This window comes from Numenius arquata, chromosome 17, assembly GCF_964106895.1.
Source record: "Numenius arquata chromosome 17, bNumArq3.hap1.1, whole genome shotgun sequence".
In the NCBI taxonomy this organism is placed as follows: domain Eukaryota; kingdom Metazoa; phylum Chordata; class Aves; order Charadriiformes; family Scolopacidae; genus Numenius; species Numenius arquata.
Window position 1 is genome coordinate 3,324,921 of NC_133592.1, and position 12,750 is coordinate 3,337,670.

Here is a 12,750-nt window from a genome sequence, read left to right on the forward strand (position 1 = left end):
CCCGTACCCAAAGCCTGGGGAGGAAACACGAGCCATTCTCATCCATTCACATGACCAATACTCTTGCATTTTTGTGTAGCAACACCTTAGTAGAACTTCTCAGAGGAATAAGTTATGTTCTACAAATCCACTTGATCTACAGGTTTGTTAGTCCAGTACAAACTCTGGACCAGCTGCAGTGGATTAACACAAGCAGAACACTCACTCACTCCCCTTTAACCTTTCTTCTGCAAAACCAGGCTGAATACCTTGAGCTTTGAGACAGGAAATAAAACAAGAGCAGGACAATTTCTACACATTTGTTTGCTGCTCTGCAAAGTGGGAGTGGCAAGGCAGAGAACAGCTTTTCATAGACTCTTATAAATGTAACTACCAGACATACCACTAAAGCTGAAGATATGTTTGATGTCAGGCCACGTAAGCACATGGTGTAAAATCTTATCAAAGTCATCCTCAGGCTGCCCATTCCTCATCGGCCACGACTTCACAACGATCATTGACACAAGCTGGCTGAACCGGCCCATGTTGTAGGATGATATCCTCTCAAGGAGATTGCTCTGCGTCTGCACGAGGCACACAGAGGGGAGGAATGCATCGGTGTTCGGGATTATACCATGTCCCTCTCTGTCTCAGGATCGGGCACCGATGTCAGGAAGTGACACCTCGGAGGTGCGGCTGAGGCACAGCCCAAAAAAGCTGTATGACACGACTGGCACCAGAAGCCACAATGGCAAAAGCATTACAAGTATTTTCATGGACCCTTTATTAGTGGATCCTCATTTCCCGATTTCTTGTCAGTGTTTTTTTGTTGGTGGTGGTTTAACAAACTTAAAGAATCCACAGCAACTCAAGCAATGAGAGCAGTGTGCAATTCTTCTTCTACCACAACGCACAGCCCTATACCATGCAACAAGAAATTTGACGTTACCTTTTCCTACCTTGAGGGAAAATACGATACCTGGCAAGCCGCGGCTACAGCCTCTGTGGCACAGTTACAGAAACACCAGCCAATGGAAGAGTCAACTCCTTCAAATTTCCAGTGCTGACAGCAGTAGACTAAGATTTGGTTGACTGGAGGCTCCTATAGGGCAAAAGGCAGATTTCTCATCAAGTTAAAAGTTTCCAAAGTGTTTCCTCTCAAAGCACAAAGGAGTGCTGCTATTAAGACAAGAAAAGGAACTAAGTAGAAAAAATCTAAGTTTCCTAGTGGAGCCAAGCATCAGCCCATTTATCAGGGCCTGGAGGGGAGATGAAACACAAATGAACGCATGGAAAATCTTTCCATCTAAAATGTGCAATTACTTAATACGCATCTCTCCAAGCCAAGCTTCCACCAGAAAATATTTGTTTCCTGATTATACCATGAAAATCAATGGCTTAAAGAACTTTGCAACTGGTGGAGAAAGGAGATCAAGAGCTACACAGGTTCAGTTTAGAAGGGACCTTCACGTTTGGGTATGCATTTGGGAGCCTGGACAACACAATTTCTGCACAATGAAAAGAGACAAGCACCAACTTTGCTTCTGTAAGTCCTTGTGTGCTTACTTTACACCCACTCTTTCTTCAGACTATAGAAGAATTGCTCGAAGTGTGCAATTTCCTTTAAAGCATCGGGATATCGGTCCCAGCTAGCAGCAGAGCAGCACCGCAACCAGGTGAGCTCTGACACCAAGAACACAGCACCGTACAGTTTCATCTCTAATTTTAGAGCCTCCAGAACATGGTTTATAACAGCAATGGCAATTTTTATGACCAAAGTCACAGTGTTTTCATGTGTCTATTCAGGCCCTAGAAGCCACTCTCTAAGCGACAGCAGACCGTCTCTCTGCTCTGGCCTTGGCAGTGCCTGCCTGATGTCCCCCGTACCTCCTGAATCCTCCTCTCCAAATCCGCAAGCAAAGTCTTCTTCCACGTCTTAGTGAACTGCTCGTCTGGAAAGCTGATCTTCAAAAATTCATCCCAGGCCTGTGGGTGAGAAGCAAACAAACCCAAAACGTTAATAATAAGTAAGATTTAATGTTCAAATAAGTAAATTAAAAGAACTATGCCTAGGAGAGGCCCCGCACTCCTCAGCCAGCCTGTGGTCCTTTCAGAGGTTTCCATCCAGAGAGCAGCACTCCCAGAGCTGCAAAAGCCAGCTTTTAAGCCCAGACAGTGTCAAAATGTCCCAGTTGCTAGAGGAGACATTTGCATGAACCACTTCCACCTTGATGCTGGAAACTGGCTCCGGGAGGGCTGGAAGACCTGAAGGGCAGCCAGGACAATGTGCGGGTGAGCGAGACAACAGCTCCAGCTGAACACCAACAAGGGGCAGCTCCTCATCCCAGCAACACGTCTTGGAACAGCCCAGAAGGAGGAGAAATCAGGTGAGCTGGGCAGCACCAGTTATACCCCTTTGCTTTTCAGCCCAATAGTGTTTAAAACAACGCAGCTTCTCAGCTCAGAGCCTGTACTGCCTGTCCCCGTCTCACTCCTTACCCAGCTGCAGCAGCTACGGTAACCAGCAAAGAGCAGTTAAACTAAAGACTATATGGTTAAGCTACGGTAAAACCCCTTTTTATAGATATTATTAGAAGATGACAAACCTGAAGTTCCCAATAAAAAGTGAACATCACATGCTCCAGGTGTTCTTTCAATAAATTTTTGTTTAAAGCACTTCTGAACCAGCTTCGAGCATCTCTCAGAGCTTCATTGAACACTTCTGCCACCGGAGCCTCCAGCACAACGTCTCGTGGAGCCTGCTGCACACACGGGAGGAGGAAAAAAAATGAGGATAGTTCAGCAGGAGAGCAACATACAACTGATTGAAATGAGTATTTCTGAAAGGGAAGGTCTAGATGTATCCAAAGCACAAACACCCAGTGACAGAGACCCACCACTACTTGAATAAAGGACAGAGGGAGGGTGGGAAAATGCAACACTTACAGATAGTTTGTGTTTTAAAATGGTTATTCCAGGAAATAAAGACAATGTATGTTTAGGGGAGGGGGGGGGGCGGGAACAAAAAACAAACAAAAAAAAACCCACCACCACAAAAAAGCAGACATAAACCAAAACCCATGACAGCCAACCTAGGCATTCGACCTTATTTTCAATAAGAAGAATTAAAATCATTAAATGATTTCACAGCTTTTTGAGAGTAACACAAACTTGGTTAATTCAGACTATTAATTTTTCCAAACCAAGAGTGGATATGATCTAAAACCAGTCTGTGGTACCATTTTTATAATAATTCTAGATATCTTGCTCATATCAACCCGTGAACGGTTCCTTGGTACTCACTGCTGGGGGCTGAAGTTTGGCCACCTTTGAAATCATCATGGCAGAAGCGGCAGGAATCCTGTACCACTTCCCCAGCTTCACGTACTTGCAGACCCTCTTGTGTATCTTCAGGCAACAGGCCAAGCAGGATTGCCAAGAATCAGCTTCCAGAGCTCTGAAGGACAGAAATAAAGAGGAAGAATTTTTTTCTCTGCTCAGAAGGGGGAAAAAAAAAAAAAAAAAAGGGCAAAAAAAAAAAAGTAAAAAGAAAAGCCCCACCAAATTCAACGCACACATTCAAGCTACAGCCATAACCCCACCCCACAGACACGGTGTAAATAAAAAGGATGATGCTCTCACAAAACACAAAAGCACACTTCAGTTACCTGGCTTGTTTCTCATCCAGGGTACACAGCAGTATCTTTAGAAGATGCTCTACATCCTAAGAATAAAAAGACAGAAATATTAAACTGTGGAAGGAATTTTACAGACTGGTTTCTTGTTATTTGAGGGAATGCAGTATTCTTTCATGCCTTCTCCAGTGCTCTTGTAAATACACTATAAAATTGCAAGAATTATTTACTGGATGTCAGAGTCAACATATAGATGGCTATTAGTTTTAGAAACAAATAATAGCACTTCTTACAATCCAGGGGTTTCAAATTTATTATTCTTGGTTGCAATGTGCAGTTCCTGCTGTCCTCACATAAAAATTCAAGTGTTTTCACAACAGGCGAGAAAATCTCTCAAACCAGCAGCATCTTGCCCAAACAAACCCCCAAGAGCTGTGCAAAAAGTAGTTTCAGGCAGCATTTGAGGATCTCAGGATTAAAATGTTTGCCATCAGTGACCAAGAGGAAATCCAGATAAGCAGATCCTTCTCTCATCAACATCAACAACATTTTTTGCTACAGATACACCCTCTCATCTTTTCTTAGGAGTGTCTCCTGCTTCAGAGAAACTATTTTTGCTTTTGGCTAAATTTTAAGCTCTTTGTGCTCTGACCCGCTGCCAACCACCTCCCCTAAGGTGCCAGTCGGTTCTGCTAAAAGACACACCACAGCCCAGTTTCAGCCTTTTTCCCCTCACTGGGTAAATCTGCCAGAAGACAAACCTCAGAAGTTTCCCATGAAAGGTCAATGTTCTCTAATCTGTAAGAAACTCCTTGAAGAGTGACTAACAAATCACTGGAGAAGTCTCGGACAAATTCAGCCAGGCTCCCCAGGGGCAGCACACACATCCAGGACTTGACCAGAGTCTTATCAAATTCCATCAAGTATTTCTTTTCTTTCATTAGTTGCAGTAGGGTCCCCCTGGAGGGAAGACAAAACAAAATCTTCAAGGTACAAAAGGCTAAGAGCTTGTTCAGCCCATGGAGGACTTTTATTCTCACTCCTGTGCTTTGTTCATTTACAGCTGAAGAGCAAAAGACCCCAAAACTCAGTGATCGCAGAAGCTCAGTCAAACTACTGAGCGGAAGCACTCAAGGAAAATAAACTCCAGGTCTTGCTCAGATTCTGCACGAGGTGTATCAGGAGCTGCTTTAACTCACACCAGGCACCACGACCTGCATGAGCTGCTCCACAGCTTGCAGAGCTGTTTGTGCCTGAAAGGTAATATACTGCATAGCTTTGCTATACTATGGTGTGTAGCAGAGTCTCTGAGCAACCGCTATGGCCTGTGTTCATGGGTCCCAAATACCCACCATCGACATGCTACCTTTCTTGGTTTTTAAAAACAAGGGTGAAAACAAAAAAAAGAAGGTAACGTAAGGTGATCACCACTGATGACAATGTCAAGGCCGTGGATAAAACTAGCAATTCTGGAAGACTCACCTTCGCTCCCTCCTTCTTTCAGCAAACGGAAGCCCTTCCAGCCCTGCCCAGGTATCTTCCTCCATCGGCAAGTGCTCACGCTGGAAGGGAGCAGTGAGGAAATGCAGAAGAGGGAGAATCCACACCCACTGGTCTACTTGGTCATCAATGCATCGCTGGCACAAGTTTGTCAGATGAACCTTCAAACTAAGAAAAATACCAAAAAGAAACACACACAGAGTAAAACAATAGCTTGTTACAGGATTCAAGAATATCCAGGAGGGGGGAGAAGGCTACATCTCAATTTCGCCATATACCTTCAATTAACGTCCAGTAATTATTTTAGCTCAATCTTGTCTTCATTGAAGAGTATATATATGGTAAAAGTTTAAGACTCACAGCTGTAACGTTACTTGAATCTCTCTGCACAGACCCTACTAATACAGCACTAGGAACAAGCGCCAATACTTTATCTACAGCTTCCGCTGAGCCCCCCCAGTCAGCCAGGGCTGGGGTGCCACAGATGCACAGAGCCAGGCATTCCAGGGACAATTCTCGGCCTCCAACAGGAAATTTAACAGCTGTATCCAGGCAAGTGAACTAAAAATGCGAGTGCCGCATAAGCAGGTAGATAACAGTCTAATAAGCAGGCACTCAGAGGAAAAAATCAACAAAAAACCTGCAACGATGCACATCAGAGGAGACAAGAAGAATCCAAATATGGCATTGAATAGTTTTAACTCAATCTACTAATCTCGCAACAGTGACAAGGTGTAATAGGGGAAATCCCGTTTGGACAAAAGGAAAACATTTTTCACATCAAGAAAGAGGTACGTGAGTGCCAGAGGGCCCCAGAGAGGTCGTGCAATCTCCATCCCTGGTTTTCAGAACTCGGCTGCAACCTTGCCTGGGCTTAGGCTCTGCTGTGAGCAGAAGGTTGGAACACAGACCTCCAAAGATACCTGCAAATCTGATTTTTGTCAGATTGTCTGACACTAGAGATCCCACTCCCTTATTGTTTTATCACCAGGTGCTACACCTGCAGCAAAACCAGCCCAGTTAATTACCTTGTAAGTGCTCCGGTAACATACATACCTAGTAACTGCTTCAAAAACCTTTGTGATTCGATGATGCTCATCCAGTATGGTCTGTTGTGACTCCTTATCCAAGCACAAGAGGCTACACAGGTCAGCCAGCATGTTTTTAGATGCCACCGTCAGCCTGAGCCGTTCAACTACTGTGAGAATGGTGAGTCCCAGAGCTAGTTTACTTTTTATTACTGTGTCCTCCTGTAGTGCTTTTGCACCTTCTGGTGCAAGGAAAGGAAGAGCTATTTTCTGCATGTAATTCAGCAGCAATTCATTCACCTAGGGTAAAGACAGGAAGAAATAAACCAACTACAGCACTAGCTCCCCAACAAAATTTTTTTTTCTGAAGCCGTTTTCTTCTGCTGGTTACAGCGAGGACACTCTATAGCCCTGTACACCCCACGACACAGTTGTACACCCAACACTGCTGTATGTCACCATCGCACGCTACAAGCAGACTCCGGCTTAGCAAGACTCAGGCTTGGGTGGGAGAGAGATTTCTGTCCTTACCCAAGGCCCCCAAAAGCTACTCTGAAACCATATCCAAGGGGACCATAACCCTGTGGTGCTTGGTGATACCAAAATCACCCTTCTGAAACCCAGCGGTGACAGGAACCCCTGGTGGGCTCTGCTGAGCTGGGCGGGTATTGCCATCTTGTGGCCTCTCCCGTGTCACCAGGAGGAGGGAGGCTGCAGAGAGTTAAGACACAAGCAGCCCTGACACCGGTCCCAAGCCCCCCCCGAAAAAAGAAAACATGACATTTCTGCCACCTTTCATAATTCTGGCAGGTAAGGGATTCAGGACTCCAGATGCCCTTTCTGCAACGCTGCTTGGAGTTGGACCAGGAGGAGCTCGGCTCAAAAAATAAGGCAGGCTCAGGGTCCAAGTCGAGTGCGGAGGAGTCGGTGACAGAGTGACTGGCAGCAAGGGCCACGCTTAGGAAATTAATATCCAGACACAAAACCCACTGAAGTAAGAAGTCGCCACACCACAGCTCTGCTGCTGACCGCTATGGGATGTTCAGGACAGCACTGAATCACAAAGGTGTGACCCGAGTTCCCAAGGCAGCCGGTGGCAGTCACCCCAAAAGAAGCCCCACTGGTTCTGTGGCACCTGAACTTTTTGACTGGAAAAGCAAAATTAACTCAAAAAGGTCAACAGCAAAATTGAAGTCCTGTGTTTAGTAGCTGAATGCCTGTTTTCCAGTATCTGTTAGAAGAAAACAGCTTACCTGCTGCGTGCCAAAGTTTAACTCTGTCCATCGCATCTCCCTGCCGTCGTGCACCTTGGGGTCTTTGGTAACCACGTAAAACTGTTCCAGCTGGCAAAGGAAGCTTCTCAAGTTGTTGAGACTCCAGGTTCCAAGAATGCTGAAGATATTTTCTAACATGATATTCGCAGCTATTGTCTTCCCTTTCACCACGTCTTTGTTCGTATCGAACGAAATCATCTTCCGGATGTTTTTCATGAGGGACGACTTACACACAATATCATCGTACTGATGCCATTCTGGAATCAGCAACGCAGATGAGAACACAGGAAAACAATCACGTGAGAAACAAACACAGGTTTGCGCTTGCCTCCAACTCCTTAAGCTGCCCACAGAAATACCCCTTAAGTTTCCAACTTCAGATAGTGCTGTCTAACAACGCTAGTCCATAGAGAGATCACCCCACCAAAAAAACAGGAATCACCCCAATATGCAGATCCAGTCAGAAGAGCTCACCTCCATTGCTGAGCAAGTTGCCTCTTATGAATAAGCAGCGATTCACATAATTATTTGATATTGAAACCTTGTAAATAAATTCATATTCCTCTTCACCACAGCAAACCCAATATTTGTAAGGAATGCATTTATTCATGTTTTCTTTTGCGAGAGTTACAGTGCCTTCAATGAGGTATCCGTGTCCTTCTAGATACCTAGGAAACACAAAACACAGCAAAGGATGTGTCAGCTGATCTGTACACTTCCTTCTCCATCCTTCTCCGGTTTTAATAGGAATGACGATTATTCTTTCATGATGGAAGTTTAAATGAAGTACCCCGTTCTCCAGCGCCCGCACCCCCGTGCCCCTGTGTGCCCCTCGGGTACGTACTTAGTGCAGTTCAGCTCGCAGATGTTGTCCTTCCAGTCTGCGTAGGGAGAAATGCCTTGCCCCCTGATGAACACTTTATGGATCTCAGGGTTTAGCTTGAAGTCTTTGGACAATATCGCGTGGAAATATACCGTAATACCATCACTTTGGCTCACAGAACTACAAGAAAGAATTAGAAAGAAAATAGAAGTAATTGTAATTTTTACTGTGTTTTAAAAATTGCACAAAACATTATAAACCACAAATAAGATCCAAGCCACACCCTTAGGGGATGCGAGACCCATAAGCTCTGTCAGTTCACACAAACTGATGCTACATAACAGGCCTCATGTAAAGCCTAGTGCAAAAAGGAAAAACGGGTTCCTAAAGGCAGCGTGAAATGCTCCGACCATGACCATCAGAAAGGCAACAGAAACACCTCACCCAGCAGTCACCTGAAACAGCCACTCTTTATCCCTCTTCCAGCTCACACACATTAAGCAAAACAAGTTACACTAATCAAAACAGCTCTTCACACTATTAGAATCATAGAGTCATAGAACTGTCTAGGTTAGAAGGGACCTTTAAGATCATTGAGTCCAACCATCAACCTGACTCTGATAAAAACCATCACTAAACCATGTCTCTAAGCACTATGTCAAGCCGTTTTTTAAATCCCTCCAGGGATGGTGCCTCAACCACTTCCCTGGGCAGCCCATTCCAAGGCTTAAGAACCCTTTCAGTGTAAAAAATTTTTCCTAATATCCTCTGATATTTGGATATTAAGAGGATCTGAACCTCCCCTGGCACCACTTGAGGCCATTTCCTCTTGTCCTATCAGCTGTGGCTGATAGGGAGAAGAGACCTATTAACCTAATTATTAACCTAAAGAGTTACATGTGTAACGCACATGTTACTCCTAACAATGAGAAATGAGGGCAATCTCATTTTTTTATCCATCAGATACTCAGAAAGGCTCAAGTACCACATGTGCCGCATTACCCGGCACACGACCTCTGCAGCAGCTCCCAATGACACATCAGCTCTCTTTTGCACGAGCAGTAGTTTACCTCCCTTTTAAGGCAATTCTATTCCCACGACATGTGCAGGGTTAATCTTAGCGATTCCTCCCCCCGCCTCAGCCTGGAGCCCTTTATCCTCCTTAGGCCAGATCCTGTAGGTGAAGGCTGGGGAGCAGCAGGGGTGTTCTCACCTTCCTTTAATCTTCTCCGCAGGTTTCTGCTTCTCTGGTTGCTTTTTGTCCTTGTGACTCTCTGTTACAGCTGAAGCATCACCATTTCTAGATATCTCGGGTCCTTTGGTCTGACTTGTCTTCTCAGTTACTTTGTGCACTTTCTCACTTGGGGTCTTCTTTTTCTCCTTTGGGTCTTCACCCTGCGACAGGAAGACAAACAATACCAAATTAACCAGGAGACCCTGGAAGGAACATCTGCAAAAACACCCAAAACCCTCTTCAGATGGGTGGGACACCCAGAAATCACCGCACACCAGTCAGCTTTGTACTTCTGGAAATACTAATCCCTCGTGGAGGGAAGGTGCTGGTTAAGGAAAATAACGCATGGATTGCAGGAGAAATTCAACCCAAACTCATTGGTGCTGAGAGATATTAGTTGTTTAGCTCAAATAACTAAGTTTTAATTAGAATAAATTGCTTAAGGGTATAGTATGGTGCTTTTATGCTGTTTGCCCAGCTTTACTCGGCACAAGTTCCAGCTTTACTGAAGCCTTTAGGCCACAATAGAGTTAATTTTCTCAGCAACGTTCCCAGCAGCTGATACAGTTCTGTGCTTAGTCTTTTAGTAGGAGGGGAAATGTCGATAACGCCCTCATGTTTTGGTAGTGTTTTCTCTAAGTCTGCGACTTTTCAGTTCCCCACATTCTGCCAGCGAGCACAGGTGCACAAGAAGCATAAACCAGGAGATAAGGAGGTGACAGCCCTCGGCAGAGATTACGAATCAACAGGATGAGAGCAGTCAACGGCCGGTCCGGGCACAGAGGGAGAATCCAAGAAGGTGTTAGAAGACCCCAGACCAAAAACCACCATTGGACTAAAAGTGGGGTGAACAGCATGAGGAGCGTGTGAGTGGCAGGTGTAGAGATCACAAAGGTACGATTGCCCAGAGATTTCTTTGTTCGATGTCCCTCTCTAGAGACACCCAGCTGGCTGACCCTGTCGCTGTACCTTTCAATTAAATTATTTCGTTTTATAATATTCGATACCTGAAACTGCTGAGGGAAACCCAGGGTTGAGCCTGAAGAAGGAGGAAGAGCACCCCAGAGTAAGTGTGTGTGTGAAGAGTGGGGAAGGGGCACCCATCACCTCCCCGGAGTCACCCCTGTGAAGGGACCCCGAGCAGTGACAGACTCAGGTGGGGAGTGTCACTCCTTGGATTGGGGTGTGAATGCTCGGGCAGCGGCTTCTCCTTTAACATCGGGCAAGAAGCCACGTCCATAAGCCACACGCCCCCAGAGGATGGGGCAGTAAGGAAACAAAATATATCCAACAGCAATTCAGAGCTTTACAGGCCCATCCCTGAGTAGAGCACCGACACCTACATAGTGTGAAGGTCTCCTCCTTAGAGGAAATCCAACAGAGCTCACTGGAGCACAACTGGAAGAGAGACAAGCTCTCAGCTCCTGGGGACAAGTGAGCAAGCCCTTGGCGAGAGGCTCTGCTAGAACTGACACACGGGAGAGCAAACCTCAAGAAAAGGGACACTTCTAGTGCTCCCCGCTGTCACCCCTTATCTCCAGCCTCATGGTCCTCAGCTTTATCAACAGCACAAACAAGTCATAAAGAAGGAAACTTTGAACACTCTGGTGAGCATTCAGCTGTGTTGGGGACTCACACACTTACCTTGGCCGTCAAACCGCTCGCTTTCTGCCTGCTCTCCTGTTTCTCCTTCCCAGCCTGAGAGTTTTTGGCCACCGGCGGAGCCTTTACGTCTTGCCTGGGATGTTCAGCCCCAGGAGTAGCAGCCTTACTTTTAGGCTCTCCCGTACCAGGAGACAACCCGGAGGAAAGGCCCGCTCTCTGCCCCGTTGAGGGCAGCTTCTGAATGCTGCCTGAGGACCAGGAATCCACTCTGGTTCCTGGAAACTGGCCGGCGTCAGGGGCACGACTGCCCCCTTCCACCTCACTCCTGGTACTTCCACCCCTCACCTTCTCCTTCGGGGCTGCAGAGCTTGGAGATGGGGCAGGCACGTTACCCGTGCTGCTCTGCTTTAGGGGGGTCATCACCTCTACGCTGCTGTCACCGCCTTCTGCAACCGCTTCCAGGCTGCCAGCTTCTTCCTTTCCCAAGTCATCCAATGCTGTCTTGCTTTCATGTGCTCCTCCGCTCTCACCAGCAAGTGCCTCAGCTCCCGCTTTGGCTACTTCACTGCCTGGGGTTTGGATTTCTTGTGCAGTAACACTCATATCAGGCAATTCTGTGGTTTGAACTGGTGCTGTGCTTAGAGGAGGCAGAGAGTCTGGCTCCTTGGAGCTGAAAGAACCCTTCTTTCCTTTCTTCTTCTTCTTTTTCTATATTAAAAAAAAAAAAAAAAAAAAAAAAAAAAAAAAAAAGAAGGAACAAGACAATGTCTGTTTATTCATTGTTGACGAGAAATTCTTTGTCACTTCCTCCATCGCAGCTCGTACCAATATCTTCACATTACACTGGGTTAACGTGGAATAATCAGGAAGAGAAGGGACAAGACCAGCCACCATCTTCTAGAGTAGGTGAAAAGCAAGTAACTCTCAAGAATTCTCTATTTTTAACATTCAAAACCTTCTCAGCAGGGAACATGGAGCAAGATGCTCACTAACAACATCAGATCAGTTACTAAGCTGCCTCCTGTACCGTTTCCCCGAATGCAGCACAGGGGCTGTCAGGGGGAGCTGCTCCGCTCAGCACATCGGCTCTCCGATACGCCACGCTTCACGTAAGCAAATACATCTACAGTTTGCCAAAAAACACAGGCCCCAGCATCCAGGTGCAGCCCAACGGGATTCAGGGTGATGCAGCCCAGCATCACTGCTTTGCAAAGGAGAGAGCAACAACTTACCAGCTACTCCTGCTCCTCAGCACCCACAAAGAGCCTTACCTTCTTCTGTGACTTCTGAGAAGAATCACCAGCCACACACTGAGGTGCGGTCTCTGAGCCGTCGCCTGGAGCTGTTACACCCTCAAGCAGCGATGATCCCTCTTCGTCCCGAGTCACAGCAGAAGAAGGAGTCCCACCTGCAGAGCATTCAGGTGTGGCCTCTGAGGAACTGAACCGAGCTCTTTTGTTCTCCGGGAGCAATCTTCCCTCCTCCTTTGTCTCAGTGGTGGAAGAAGGCCTGTCAGCACCTTCTCCCTTCTTGTTTCCTCGAGGCTCTACTCCTGTATCAGGAACTGGGGCGAGCTCCACCTCTCTTCTTTCTGCAATGGAGGTAAGGTTCATTGTTAAATTCAAGAAAGAAAACAGTTCTCAGCTGGGGGTGGGCAAGCAGGGTCTGCCAC

The 12,750-nt window shown here is 46.3% G+C and overlaps 1 protein-coding gene across 1 annotated transcript in view; it reads right to left on the reverse strand.

Annotated features, from left to right (window-relative positions):
* Positions 1-12,750, reverse strand: part of RNF213 (ring finger protein 213) — a 55,005-nt gene that overhangs the window by 36,652 nt on the left and 5,603 nt on the right. The window contains 15 exon segments of the mRNA XM_074160262.1: positions 383-563; positions 959-1,081; positions 1,867-1,965; positions 2,586-2,741; positions 3,283-3,436; positions 3,648-3,703; positions 4,376-4,574; positions 5,097-5,282; positions 6,171-6,442; positions 7,396-7,673; positions 7,891-8,084; positions 8,261-8,404; positions 9,453-9,619; positions 11,118-11,786; positions 12,350-12,669. Of these exon segments, the coding sequence (XP_074016363.1) occupies positions 383-563; positions 959-1,081; positions 1,867-1,965; positions 2,586-2,741; positions 3,283-3,436; positions 3,648-3,703; positions 4,376-4,574; positions 5,097-5,282; positions 6,171-6,442; positions 7,396-7,673; positions 7,891-8,084; positions 8,261-8,404; positions 9,453-9,619; positions 11,118-11,786; positions 12,350-12,669 (3,198 nt within the window).